The sequence below is a fragment of the Ctenopharyngodon idella genome, chromosome 3, assembly GCF_019924925.1.
Source record: "Ctenopharyngodon idella isolate HZGC_01 chromosome 3, HZGC01, whole genome shotgun sequence".
Lineage (NCBI taxonomy): Eukaryota > Metazoa > Chordata > Actinopteri > Cypriniformes > Xenocyprididae > Ctenopharyngodon > Ctenopharyngodon idella.
This window is the reverse complement of record NC_067222.1, coordinates 39,556,030-39,569,490: the sequence shown is the minus strand read 5'-3', so window position 1 is coordinate 39,569,490 and position 13,461 is coordinate 39,556,030. Positions and strand designations below refer to the sequence as shown.

Here is a 13,461-nt window from a genome sequence, read left to right as displayed (position 1 = left end):
AAACAAAGATACTGTATGTGTGTGTATATATGTATGTATGTACGTTTGTTTGTTTATTATTGGGCTTTAGGTAGCCTATAAAAAAGTGCTGTCTAAAGACTGAACAAGATATTTTCTGAACAAGTAATTTTGACATAAGTAGTATAATCTTTCAGTATTATTATTCAAAAAAAGCTGCACATTAATTTTGTTTTTAAACATTATTTTATTTCAATCATCATTTTGTACAGCATTTTCCTTTTTATTGCATCATTATAAAAGAACAGACAGGCATATTACTATATGTGAATACAGACTAAAGTCACATAAAAAAAATAAGAATTTTTTAAAAACAAATAAATGAAAAGTGTTGTCAAACGTGGAAAGCAAAGTTCTAGCTTAAAGATTGCCCATTACATTCTTCAGATAAGTTTTTTAAAAGCATGAATCTGGGCTGATGTTTTTCAATATCTGCATTTATGCATAAACATTTCTAACAAAACTAACAAGTTATTTACCACAAAGAGATCTTATTTCTTTTCACATAACCAGCTTTGACAATCTCACAACATTGTGCATACAGCAAATAAAAGTCAGTATGGCATAACCAAGAGGAAAACATTTTGTTGTCATGTGAAAAGATAACTTGATACGTTTTAAAAGTTTCTTTTTTATCATCTCATTCTTCTGTGACACTGACATATCATTCATAGTCATACAAGTGACACGTGTTGTAGGCCTATACTATGAGCTTACACAATATAGCCTACCAGTTTTTTATCGAACATAGTTATTCATTTTAATCTGAATGTTCAATAGGCTAGCTATATCGTCTTTGTTCAATGTTAGCAGTTTCCTCCATTGCTTAACGGACGCAATTCATACTCTTTCGCTGACTGTACTTCATAACTTCCAGAAGATTTTTTCTTTTTCCACATACAGAATAATAATGCGATTAATAAAACAAGCAGTACAAAAAACACTAGTATGACTACATATGGAATGTAGTTTGGAGGGTTGCCTAAAAAGGAAAAAGCAAAAAGTTATTTTTCAGTTAATGAAGAACTAAAAAAATTCAAAAACATTAGCATAACATCATTTTGTGGTTAAATGAATGGACGTGAACAGTCACATAATTAAAAAGGTTGTTCTAAAAACTATCATTTAATATCTCATGGCATATGGAATATCAGATTAATATCACACCTCTTATCTCCACTACGACGTTCTTGTCCTTGCGTCCAAATTTATTCATGGCACTGCATGTATAAACTCCAGCACTGGTAGACCTGGCTCTCTCGATGATGTGGCGCCTCCCAGTGGAGATGTTCTTATTATTAAAGCTCCACCACACATCAGGTTCTGGGTAACCAGTCCAATTGCACTCTAGGATTATATTGCTGCCTTCTTCCTCAGAAAACTTCTCTTGGCTGGCATGAATCATTGGGGCATCTGTGTTGGAAGTAAAAAGTTAGTTGTTGTTTTTTTTTATTTCAGTGGCAAAGGTTGTTAAAGAAAATATATATTTATCTCTCCCTGCAGTTCAGCTCTGGAGGATCTATTTTTGTGAGAAAACTATCATCATTTTTAAATTTGATAACAGAAAGACAATCAGAGACACGAAACATCAGGTTTTAATGCAGAAGAACTCTCACACTTACACTCTACTGTGATGTTTATGGTACACATGAAATGTCCAAGTTCATTACTGGCAGTAATTTCATATTTGCCAGAATCATTTGTGTTAAGAGGTACAGAAGCATTGAGTAGTGATGATTTGCGTCTCCAAGAGATGTTTGGACGAGGGTTACCCTCAAGAGAATTTAAAATTGGATATGAAACCAATGAGGTCCCATTCTTTGGAGACCAGTCCTCACAAAGATTACTTTGTGGCTTATCTGAAAAAGAAAGAAAAACATTGGAAACATAAGAACATACTTATCGGTTTATATTTTAAGAGTATTTCTCGCTTCTTTACATGTGTGGAGAATGGAGACAAAAACAGTATTTTGTTTACTAACAATATACAGTAATGCTGAGAGGATCTGATGTGACTTTAGGAGGAGGTTGAGGTCCTTCTGCTCCCAGTTCCAGCTCTGCTTCACACCTGTACTGAACTCCATCATCAGCTCTGTCTGGACGGATCATGAGTGTGACTGTTTTATTCACTGGAGTCTTGGTGGTGTCAGTGAAGTTGGTTTGATCCACCAGAGTCTGTCCTTTGTACCATTTGACAGTGAGATACTGAACAGGAGCCACATTGAGAACGTCACACTGAAGCTCATACTGGTTTCCCTCCATCATTGGTCCGGTGTGATTCACAGTGCTGATGGACACACTGTCTGGAGTCTCTGTGGAGGAAGATTCACACACTCTGATATCTGCAGTCATGAATGTACATACATTAGATATTTCTGAGAATGAAAAGATAAAAATATCAATAACAGAGAAACTCACTGTAAACAGTCACTGGGAGCTCTAATTGACACTGTTTCTTATGGTTTAAGTAGCAGAATGGCTCTATGTCCCATTGTGTCAGGTTTGACACTCTCCAAGTGATCAGAGTGTCTGATGCTCTGGGGCACTGCTCCCTCACTGGCTTCCCATCCCATCCCATGATGCAGGACATAAGTTTTGCAGTCAACTGACACAGAACCGCCGTACTCCACAACAACTCTCTGTGGGTTGAGCTCAACAGGACATTCGCTGTCTAAAGAAACAGATGTGATTGAAAACCAGTGAATGAAACAGTCACACACTATCACAGAATAACAGCATCATTTAAAAATCAGTTTGGGCCCTCATCTATCTATACATTACTGTGCAAAAGTCCTTGGCATATTTGGCAATGTCAAGCTTAAAGGGTTAGTTCACCCAAAAATGAAATTTCTGTCATTAATTACTCACCCTCATGTCGTTCCAAACCCATAAGACCATCGTTTGTCTTCAGAACACAAATTAAGATATTTTGGATGAAATGCGAGGGTTTCTGATCCACACATAGGCAGCAACGACATTGCACCTTTTGAGGTCCAGAAAGGTACTAAAGACATCCTTAAAACCGGCGATTTTCGTTGCAGAGCTCAGTGTTTACGTCCGAACGGTGGCTCATTGCCATAAACACTGAAGCTCTGCAAAGAAAATAGCAACAGACAAATTTGTTGAATAAAGTCATTATTTTTTTCCGTTTTTGCACACAAAAAGTATTCTCGTCGCTTCATAACATTAAGGTTGAACCACTGTACTCACATCGCCGGTTTTAAGGATGTCTTTAGTACCTTTCTGGACCTCAAAAGGTGCAATGTCGTTGCTGCCTATGTGTGGATCAGAAACCCTCGCATTTCATCCAAAATATCTTAATTTGTGTTCCGAAGACAAACAATGGTCTTACGGGTCTTACGGGTTTGGGACGACATGAGGGTGAGTAATAAATGACAGAAATTTCATTAACCCTTTAAATTCAATTGCTTACAGAAGTGATAAACCTGAGCAAAATGTGAGCAATAAAAATAATAATGCCTTAGGAGCCAATTACACAGAACACATTTAAAAACATGAGATGCAGGGCAGTGGAATGAAAAAACTCAAGTGTCTTTTAATCATGTGGTATTCCTCACTTAGGGAGCACACTTATGATCCTCAGCAGTCAAAATATTCAGGTGACAATAAGCGCAACGTTTGTTTTATGAAATGAATGAACTACATTTTGTTTTAATAATATTTTTTGTACAATAAAAACATGTATTTTGATGGGATTTCATCATTGTACTAGACAATACCCCAACTTGGAATTATAAGGTTCTATCTGCATTCTGAGCGGTTTTGAGATATTGAGCTTCAAATATTTTGCATTCCATATAGCAAAAATGATATGGGGAACAAGTCTCTTTCATACATGATGTATTCTAAATGTATTCTAAATGTACAATATCAAAATCCTCTCAAATTTGTAAATGGGGATTTTTGGAACAGGTCACATTCAGATAGAACCTTCTAATTCTAAAAAATCACTTTCCGCTTCCATTATAAGGTTTTATCTTGCAAAATATTAACTGAAGCAATAATTTTCAAGAAACACAAACAGTTTACTAATAATTTGTTTTAAAACATAAAATTAGTGTTGTAACAATGTGTCGACATGTATGAGAAAGTTCAAAAATTTAAAACATTTAAAAAACACGACACACACGTCCCCTGGAAATCCTGTAGAATTCAACCAATCAGATGATGACAGATGGCTACCGAATTGTTTCCTATTTTGTGTGCCAATTAGACTCTCAACCAAAGGTCTGTGACCCGTTGCCCCGCTCTCATGCCGAAAAACACAACATGTTCATGACCTGTTTAATCTGTTTAATAGAAAGAAAATGCATAGTTACCTTTTATGGACACTTTTACACGTCTGGTGGTGCTGCCAACAGAATTGTCTGCAATGCAGCACAGATCCTCTGGTGTTGAATCTGTTACAGTAAAAGCTTCACTATAAACTGTATTATTTGTGCTGATATTCCAGCTGATTGTTGGTTTGGGGTTTCCTTCGGCTTCACAAACAAGCACCATTTCATAGCCACGAAACACAGACACTTTGGAAAGCAGTTTGGTCTCATTGATGGTTGGTTTATCTACAGAAGGAGCAAAAACACAGTTCAAGAGGTTTTGCATCTGCACTGTATCATAAATTTCTTATGTTAATCCATATTAATTTTAATCTTGTAGTTTTCAACAAATTTCCAATTTGACAAGAAAAAGCTGCACACTGGCTGTGTCCGACTCTTGAGTATGTAGGCTACTTATTTTGAATTAGTAATTACTTCACAACTGCTAAAAAAGTATGTTCTATATACGGATATGAGTGTGTGTAGTATGTAATCCGGATGTACTACATCGCCATGATGTCATTATCATGTGATCTATCAGCGTTGGGTGTGCCGCTTCACTGCCATTCATAAATCTTCTCCCGTGGCCTCATGGGATAGTAAAGTGTCCATCGTAAACACTCTTCAGAATCTCACTAGAAGAAGTAGGTCATCTGGGTGCTTTTTGCACTTTTATAAGTACTGTGAATTCGGACATACTTCTTTTGTCGCATAATGTCTTTTCACCCTCTAGTAAGGAAGTATACGATTTCGGATGCAGCCACTGTCACATTGTAAGTGCTGCAACCACTAAAAGTCTGCTTGATCTGATGTTCTTAAAAGATTAATCATAGAAGCTGATGAATCTTACTTACAATATACAGTAATGCTGAGAGGATCTGATGTGACTTTAGGAGGAGGTTGAGGTCCTTCTGCTCCCAGTTCCAGCTCTGCTTCACACCTGTACTGAACTCCATCATCAGCTCTGTCTGGACGGATCATGAGTGTGACTGTTTTATCACTGGAGTCTTGATGGTGTCAGTGAAGATAGTTTGATCCACCAGAGTCTGTCCTTTGTACCATTTGACAGTGAGATACTGAACAGGAGCCACATTGAGAACGTCACACTGAAGCTCATACTGGTTTCCCTCCATCATTGGTCCGGTGTGATTCCCAGCACTGATGGACACACTGTCTGGAGTCTCTGTGGAGGAAGATTCACACACTCTGATATCTGCAGTCATGAATGTACATACATTAGATATTTCTGAGAATGAAAAGATAAAAATATCAATAACAGAGAAACTCACTGTAAACAGTCACTGGGAGCTCTAATTGACACTGTTTCTTATGGTTTAAGTAGCAGAATGGCTCTATGTCCCATTGTGTCAGGTTTGACACTCTCCAAGTGATCAGAGTGTCTCTGCTCTGGGGCACTGCTCCCTCACTGGCTTCCCATCCCATCCCATGATGCAGGACATAAGTTTTGCAGTCAACTGACACAGAACCGCCGTACTCCACAACAACTCTCTGTGGGTTGAGCTCAACAGGACATTCACTGTCTAAAGAAACAGATGATTGAAAACCAGTGAAGCTCTATCACAGAATAACAGCATCATTTAAAAATCAGTTTGGGCCCTCATCTATCTATACATTACTGTGCAAAAGTCTTTGGCATATTTGGCAATGTCAAGCTTAAAGGGTTAGTTCACCCAAAAATGAAATTTCTGTCATTAATTACTCACCCTCATGTCGTTCCAAACCCATAAGACCTTCGTTTGTCTTCAGAACACAAATTAAGATATTTTGGATGAAATGCGAGGGTTTCTGATCCACACATAGGCAGCAACGACACTACACCTTTTGAGGTCCAGAAAGGTACTAAAGACATCCTTAAAACCGGCGATTTTCGTTGCAGAGCTTCAGTGTTTACGTCCGAACGGCGGCTCATTGCCATAAACACTGAAGCTCTGCAATGAAAATAGCGTAGCAGTATGGAAGCCCTAAACGGCCATGGATTATTATTTTTTTCTATTGTTTTGTCGTGATCACGACTTATTTTCTCGTGATCTCGAGATAAAAGTTCTTTTTACGATGATTGATTCTGAAACACACTGTACCCGGATTCTACTGTTGCTATAGTAACGAACACAACTTTCACGCGCATCTGATCGACGGATAAATCATGCGCTCTTACATCTTGTGGATCATAGACATAATGTTAATGTTGTGGATATTTCAGCAAAATGTTTACTTCACTTAATAATAAAGTTTACAATAAATAAATACATATAGGCTAATCAATCACTGTTCAATAAATGTACGCTAAACATTTTATTTGTGTAATTAACATGTTTAATGATCAACAGAGCATTCAACATCTCAAGCGCAGCCAGAGTATACCTTCAGAAAGATGCCAGATTATTCTATAATTCTAAAAACTTTTAGATTAAACCCACTTTATTTTCCTCATTCGTTTGAAATAAAATTATATTACATAATGTGCTTGTTATTTTTATTCGTCATGTAGGATAGGCTGTGATATCATTAAACTGTCTTCCTCCAGCTTCCATTAAAAAGAGGTGCAATACTCCAGATTTCCAAAAAACAAAACTTTAATCCAGTTGATATAGGCTAAAACAATCTTTAGAAAGAGTGTTTATGTATGTGTGTTGTTTCCAACAAAGAAATGTAGAAAATAGGTTACACACTATCACTGAATTAAATGACATAGGCTATAAATCATATTTCTTATCAATATACACTGAGTGAGTGAAACGAACACTGAAACTGCGATGATTAAAATGGCGTCTTAAAGATACACAATAAGGTGCAAACAGAATACTATACAGTGACATCAAAATTAGTTTTAATAAGCAATAAGTTTAGTATCACACCGAACTATTGCGGTCGTGAAACTGTGGTGAGTCATGCACTAGTCAGAACGATAACAGATACACTTTCAAGCAAAATAATTGTGTCCAATCATTTAACAGTTAAGTTAATCACTTAACGCACACAATACTGCACAAAATAAAGCGATCACGAAGACTCTCTCTGTCCGAAACTCGTACAATCTGGGCCAATATGAACTAATACAGTAAAGTGGATATTTACCTCACATCATCAGTTAAATTTGGTAATATACTGACACCTGTTGGCACATTTGTGTAATTTAGAGCAGAGATTAAGTCGTGATCACGAGAAAACAACTTTTGTTATCTCGAGATCACGAGAAAATAAGTCGTGATCACGACAAAACAAGATAGAAAAAATAATAATCCATGGCCGTTTAGGGCTTCCGTACAAAAAGTATTCTCGTCGCTTCATAACAATAAGGTTGAACCACTGTACTCACGTCGCCGGTTTTAAGGATGTCTTTAGTACCTTTCTGGACCTCAAAAGGTGTAGTGTCGTTGCTGCCTATGTGTGGATCAGAAACCCTCGCATTTCATCCAAAATATCTTAATTTGTGTTCCGAAGACAAACGATGGTCTTATGGGTTTGGGACGACATGAGGGTGAGTAATAAATGACAGAAATTTCACTAACCCTTTAAATTCAATTGCTTACAGAAGTGATAAACCTGAGCAAAATGTGAGCAATAAAAATAATAATGCCTTAGGAGCCAATTACACAGAACACATTTAAAAACATGAGATGCAGGGCAGTGGAATGAAAAAACGCAAGGTGTGGAAAAGTGTCTTTTAATCATGTGGTATTCCTCACTTAGGGAGCACACTTATGATCCTCAGCAGTCAAAATATTCAGGTGACAATAAGCGCAACGTTTGTTTTCTGAGATGAATGAACTACATTTTGTTTTAATAATACTTTTTGTACAATAAAAACATGTATTTTGATGGGATTTCATCATTGTACTAGACAATACCCCAACTTGGAATTATAAGGTTCTATCTGCATTCTGAGCGGTTTTGAGATATTGAGCTTCAAATATTTTGCATTCCATATAGCAAAAATGATATGGGGAACAAGTCTCTTTCATACATGATGTATTCTAAATGTACAATATCAAAATCCTCTCAAATTTGTAAATGGGGATTTTTGGAACAGGTCACATTCAGATAGAACCTTCTAATTCTAAAAAAATCACTTTCCGCTTCCATTATAAGGTTTTATCTTGCAAAATATTAACTGAAGCAATAATTTTCAAGAAACACAAACAGTTTACTAATAATTTGTTTAAAAACATAAAATTAGTGTTGTAACAATGTGTCGACATGTATGAGAAAGTTCAAAAATTTAAAACATTTAAAAAACACGACACACACGTCCCCTGGAAATCCTGTAGAATTCAACCAATCAGATGATGACCGAATTGTTTGCTATTTTGTGTGCCAATTAGACTCTCAACCAAAGGTCTGTGACCCGTTGCCCCGCTCTCATGCTGAAAAACACAACATGTTCATGACCTGTTTAATCTTTGAAGGTCTAAATGCAATGCAGTTTTGGCTTGCACTTCTGTAACCAAAGCTGAATTTCTTTTCCCATGTAATGCATCAGTCATGGTCCCACACCGGCTAAACACCTCTGGCTCAGCCTGTCTGTCACTTAGAATGGAAAATGATAGAAAGAAAATGCATAGTTACCTTGTACGGACACTTTTACATGTCTGATGTCAGTGTCAACAGAATTGTTTACAATGCAGTACAGATCCTCAGGTGTTGAAACTGTTACAGTAAAAGTTTCACTATAAACTGGATTATTTGTGCTGCTATTCCAGCTGATTGTTGGTTTTGGGTTTCCATCGGCTTCACAAACAAGCACCACTGGATGTCCTCGAAACACAGACACTACAGAGGGCAGTTTGGTCTCATTGATGGTTGGTTTATCTACAGAAAAGAGTGAAAGAAAAACACAGTTTAAGAGGTGTTTCGTCTACATATACGTGATAAATGTCTTATGTTCATCCATATTAATTTTAATCTTGTAGTTTTCAACAAAACTACTCAAATTTAGAAATTTGACAAGAAAAAGTTACATGTTGCATCTGATCCCTATCACCACATAACCTGACACACTGTGTCACATGGTAATAATAATAATAATAATTGCTTACATTTATATAGCGCTTTTCTGGACACTCAAAGTGCTTTACATATTGAAGGGGGAATCTCCTCAACCACCACCTGTGTGCAGCATCCACCTGGATGATGCGACGGCAGCCGTATTGCGCCAGAACGCCCACCACACACCAGCTTAATGGTGGAGAGGAGACAGAGTGATGAAGCCAATCAGTATATGGGGATGATTAGAAGGCCATGATGGTCAGAGGCCAATGGGCAAATTTGGCCAGGATGTCGGGGTTACACCCCTACTCTTTTCGAAGGACATCCTGGGATTTTTAACGACCCATCCGAAGGACGGTGCTTTTTGACAGTATAGTGTATAGTGTCACAGTATAGTGACAGTATAGTCTCCATCACTATACTGGGGCTTTAGGACCCACACAGACCACAGGGTGTGCACCCCCTGCTGGCCTCACTAACACCTCTTCCAGCAGCAACCTAGTTTTCCCAGGAGGTCTCCCATCCAGGTACTAACCAGGCTCAGCCCTGCTTAGCTTCAGTGGGCAAACAGTCTTGGGCTACAGGGTGATATGGCTGCTGGTAAGTGCTACAACCACTAAAAGTCTGGTTGATTTGGACAACAGATGCTCTTAAAAGATTAATCATAGAAACTGACGGATCTTACTTACAATATACAGTAATGTTGAGAGGATCTGATGTGACTTTAAGAGGAGGTTGAGGTCCTTCTGCTCCCAGTTCCAGCTCTGCTTCACACCTGTACTGAACTCCATCATCAGTTCTGTTTGGACGGATCATGAATGTGACTGTTTTATTCACTGGAGTTATGAAGGTGTCATTGAAGATGGTTTGATCCACCAGAGTCCGTCCTTTGTACCATTTGAAAGTGAGATACTGAACAGGAACCACATTGAGAACGTCACACTGAAGCTCATACTGGTTTCCCTCCATCATTGGTCCGGTGTGATTCACAGTGCTGATGGACACACTGTCTGGAGTCTCTGTAGGAACAGATTTCAGAGGTATTGATATCCACACCACTGTCCTGAGTAAGTTCCAGAAAATAATTTGTTTTGCATGATTTATTTGAAAAGTAGTAATATTAGAGTTCATAAAGATTTAGTAAAGATGCAAAAAAAACACTATGTAAACTGAATGTCTATACTTGACTTTGCTCAACTGACTTTGCTACAGACTCAATTCTTTGTGCTTGATGTGACAAAATCTGATAAACATCTTTAACATTTATATTTTATGAATTGTGTGGCTTGTATTTACCCAAAGAGATGAATAGCATGCCTATATTTTCAGGGGCAGTTGTGGACACTGGTTAGAGAGTCAGACTGGTAGCCTGAAGGTTGTGGGTTCAAGTCTCAGTACCAGTATGAAATGACTAAGGTGCCCTTGAGCAAGACTCCTAACCCCTAATCTCACATAGCCAAAGCTTCAGACTGACAGCAGAAGGTCTGGACTCTATTGCAGCTTTCATTGGCCAAGGACCGCCCAAGAGGATGTTTGACTGACATGTAACGCAACCGATCACAGTTCGCTTTGTTCCGCGTCATGTTTGGGGCGTGAAAATGTAAAGTCGATGTCCCTGCAAAAACAGACCAGCGTGCATCTATAAATTATGTTTTCAAGAACGCTGTGCAAGTTTACTGCAACAGTGGAGCAATGAACTTCACATACTTTTGAAAATCCAGCGTTTAGTTAATCCTGGTAAGCGCTCACTGTCGCAGTTGTAAACACGACAGCGTTCTTCTTTTACGAGAGGGTTTGACGTCAACATTTGTTCCCAGGCGGACCGTTAAAGAACGCGACAACAGTCTCCCGGACATCCTATAGACTTCAACCAACCAGATGATGACTTTGAAACTCCTGAAGTGTTTCCAGATAAGTGTGCCATATGCAACAAACGTTCAGCCAACGGTCCGAGGGTGTGACGTCTGAGGCTGAGACTACCTGACCCTCAATCGCTCCCTGGGCGCCACAGCAAAAATGGCTGCCCACTGCTCCGGGTGTGTGTGTCCACAGTTTATAAATATATTAGCAATGTTAAAATTAACACGTTAACGCATACTTTTCTCTCTTTTTTTTCAGAAAAAAAAACACAAAAGTATGCCAAAATTTTGTCAAGTATCCTCGTAAGCACAGTCTTAAATGAGTCAAAATCCTAAATGGGGGGGGGGGGGGGGCAGTTTTGGCTTGCACTTCTGTAACCGAAGCTGAATTTCTTTTCCCATGTAATGCATCAGTCATGGTCCCACACCGGCTGAACACCTCTGGCTCAGCCTGTCTGTCACTTAGAATGGAAAATGATAGAAAGAAAATGCATAGTTACCTTGTACGGACACTTTTACATGTCTGATGTCAGTGTCAACAGAATTGTCTGCAATGCAGTACAGATCCTCAGGTGTTGAATCTGTTATAGTAAAAGTTTCACTATAAACTGGATTATTTGTGCTGATATTCCAGCTGATTGTTGGTTTTGGGTTTCCATCAGCTTCACAAACAATCACCACTGAATATCCTCGAAACAAAGGCACTACAGAGGGCAGTTTGGTCTCATTGATGGTCGGTTTATCTACAGGAAGGAGCAAAAAACACAGTTCAAGAGGTTTTGCATCTGCACTGTATTCTTAAAAGATTAATCATAGATGCTGACGGATCTTACTTACAATATACAGTAATGTTGAGAGGATCTGATGTGAGTTTAGGAGGAGGTTGAGGTCCTTCTTCTCCCAGTTCCAGCTCTGCTTCACACCTGTACTGAGCTCCATCATCAGCTCTGTCTGGACGGATCATGAGTGTGACTGTTTTATCCACTGGAGTCTTGATGGTGTCAGTGAAGTTGGTTTGATCCACCAGAGTCTGTCCTTTGTACCATTTGACAGTGAGATACTGAACAGGAGCCACATTGAGAACGTCACACTGAAGCTCATACTGGTTTCCCTCCATCATTGGTCCGGTGTGATTCACAGTGCTGATGGACACACTGTCTGGAGTCTCTGTGGAGGAAGATTCACACACTCTGATATCTGCAGTCATGAATGTACATACATTAGATATTTCTGAGAATGAAAAGATAAAAATATCAATAACAGAGAAACTCACTGTAAATAGTCACTGGGAGCTCTAATTGACACTGTTTCTTATGGTTTAAGTAGCAGAATGGCTGTATGTCCCATTGTGTCAGGTTTGACACTCTCCATGTGATCAGATTGTCTCTGCTCTGGGGCACTGCTCCCTCACTGACTTCCCATCCCATCCCATGATGCGTGACAGAAGTGCTACAGTTAACTGACACAGAACCACCGTACTCCACAACAACTCTCTGTGGGTTGAGCTCAACAGGACATTCACTGTCTAAAGAAACAGATGATTGAAAACCAGTGAAGCTCTATCACAGAATAACAGCATCATTTAAAAATCAGTTTGGGCCCTCATCTATCTATACATTACTGTGCAAAAGTCCTTGGCATATTTGGCAATGTCAAGCTTAAAGGGTTAGTTCACCCAAAAATGAAATTTCTGTCATTTATTACTCACCCTCATGTCGTCCCAAACCCGTAAGACCATCGTTTGTCTTCGGAACACAAATTAAGATATTTTGGATGAAATGTGAGGGTTTCTGATCCACACATAGGCAGCAACGACACTACACCTTTTGAGGTCCAGAAAGGTACTAAAGACATCCTTAAAAACGGCGATTTTCGTTGCAGAGCTTCAGTGTTTTTTTGCCGAACGGCGGCTCATTGCCATAAACACTGAAGCTCTGCAAAGAAAATAGCGTAGCAGTATGACAGGGGACAGACAAATTTGTTGAATAAAGTCATTATTTTTGTTTCGTTTTTGCACACAAAAAGTATTCTCGTCGCTTCATAACATTAAGGTTGAGCCACTGTACTCACGTCGCCGGTTTTAAGGATGTCTTTAGTACTTTTCTGGACCTCAAAAGGTGCAATGTCGTTGCTGCCCATGTGTGGATCAGAAACCCTCGCATTTCATCCAAAATATCTTAATTTGTGTTCCGTCTTACGGGTCTTACGGGCTTGGGACGACATGAGGGTGAGTAATTAAT

The 13,461-nt window shown here is 38.7% G+C and overlaps 1 protein-coding gene across 10 annotated transcripts in view; it reads right to left on the bottom strand.

Annotated features, from left to right (window-relative positions):
- Positions 1-185: 185 nt before the first annotated feature.
- icam5 (intercellular adhesion molecule 5) overlaps positions 186-13,461 on the bottom strand; it is a 19,554-nt gene continuing 6,278 nt past the window's right edge. For 2 of the 10 annotated variants that reach the window (XM_051889791.1, XM_051889792.1), the window contains 10 exons: positions 12,495-12,746; positions 12,059-12,388; positions 11,722-11,964; positions 10,052-10,381; positions 8,943-9,185; positions 5,645-5,896; positions 2,001-2,330; positions 1,641-1,877; positions 1,186-1,431; positions 186-1,000 (listed from right to left, as the gene is read on the bottom strand). In XM_051889791.1, coding sequence (XP_051745751.1) covers positions 825-1,000; positions 1,186-1,431; positions 1,641-1,877; positions 2,001-2,330; positions 5,645-5,896; positions 8,943-9,185; positions 10,052-10,381; positions 11,722-11,964; positions 12,059-12,388; positions 12,495-12,746 — 2,639 coding nt within the window. In that variant the 3' untranslated portion in view covers positions 186-824. Of the gene's footprint in view, positions 1,001-1,185; positions 1,878-2,000; positions 2,331-4,460; positions 4,602-5,209; positions 5,539-5,644; positions 5,897-8,942; positions 9,186-10,051; positions 10,382-11,721; positions 11,965-12,058; positions 12,389-12,494; positions 12,747-13,461 lie in introns of those variants that run through there. The other 8 variants (XM_051889794.1, XM_051889795.1, XM_051889797.1 and 5 more) reach the window with 8 other exon arrangements.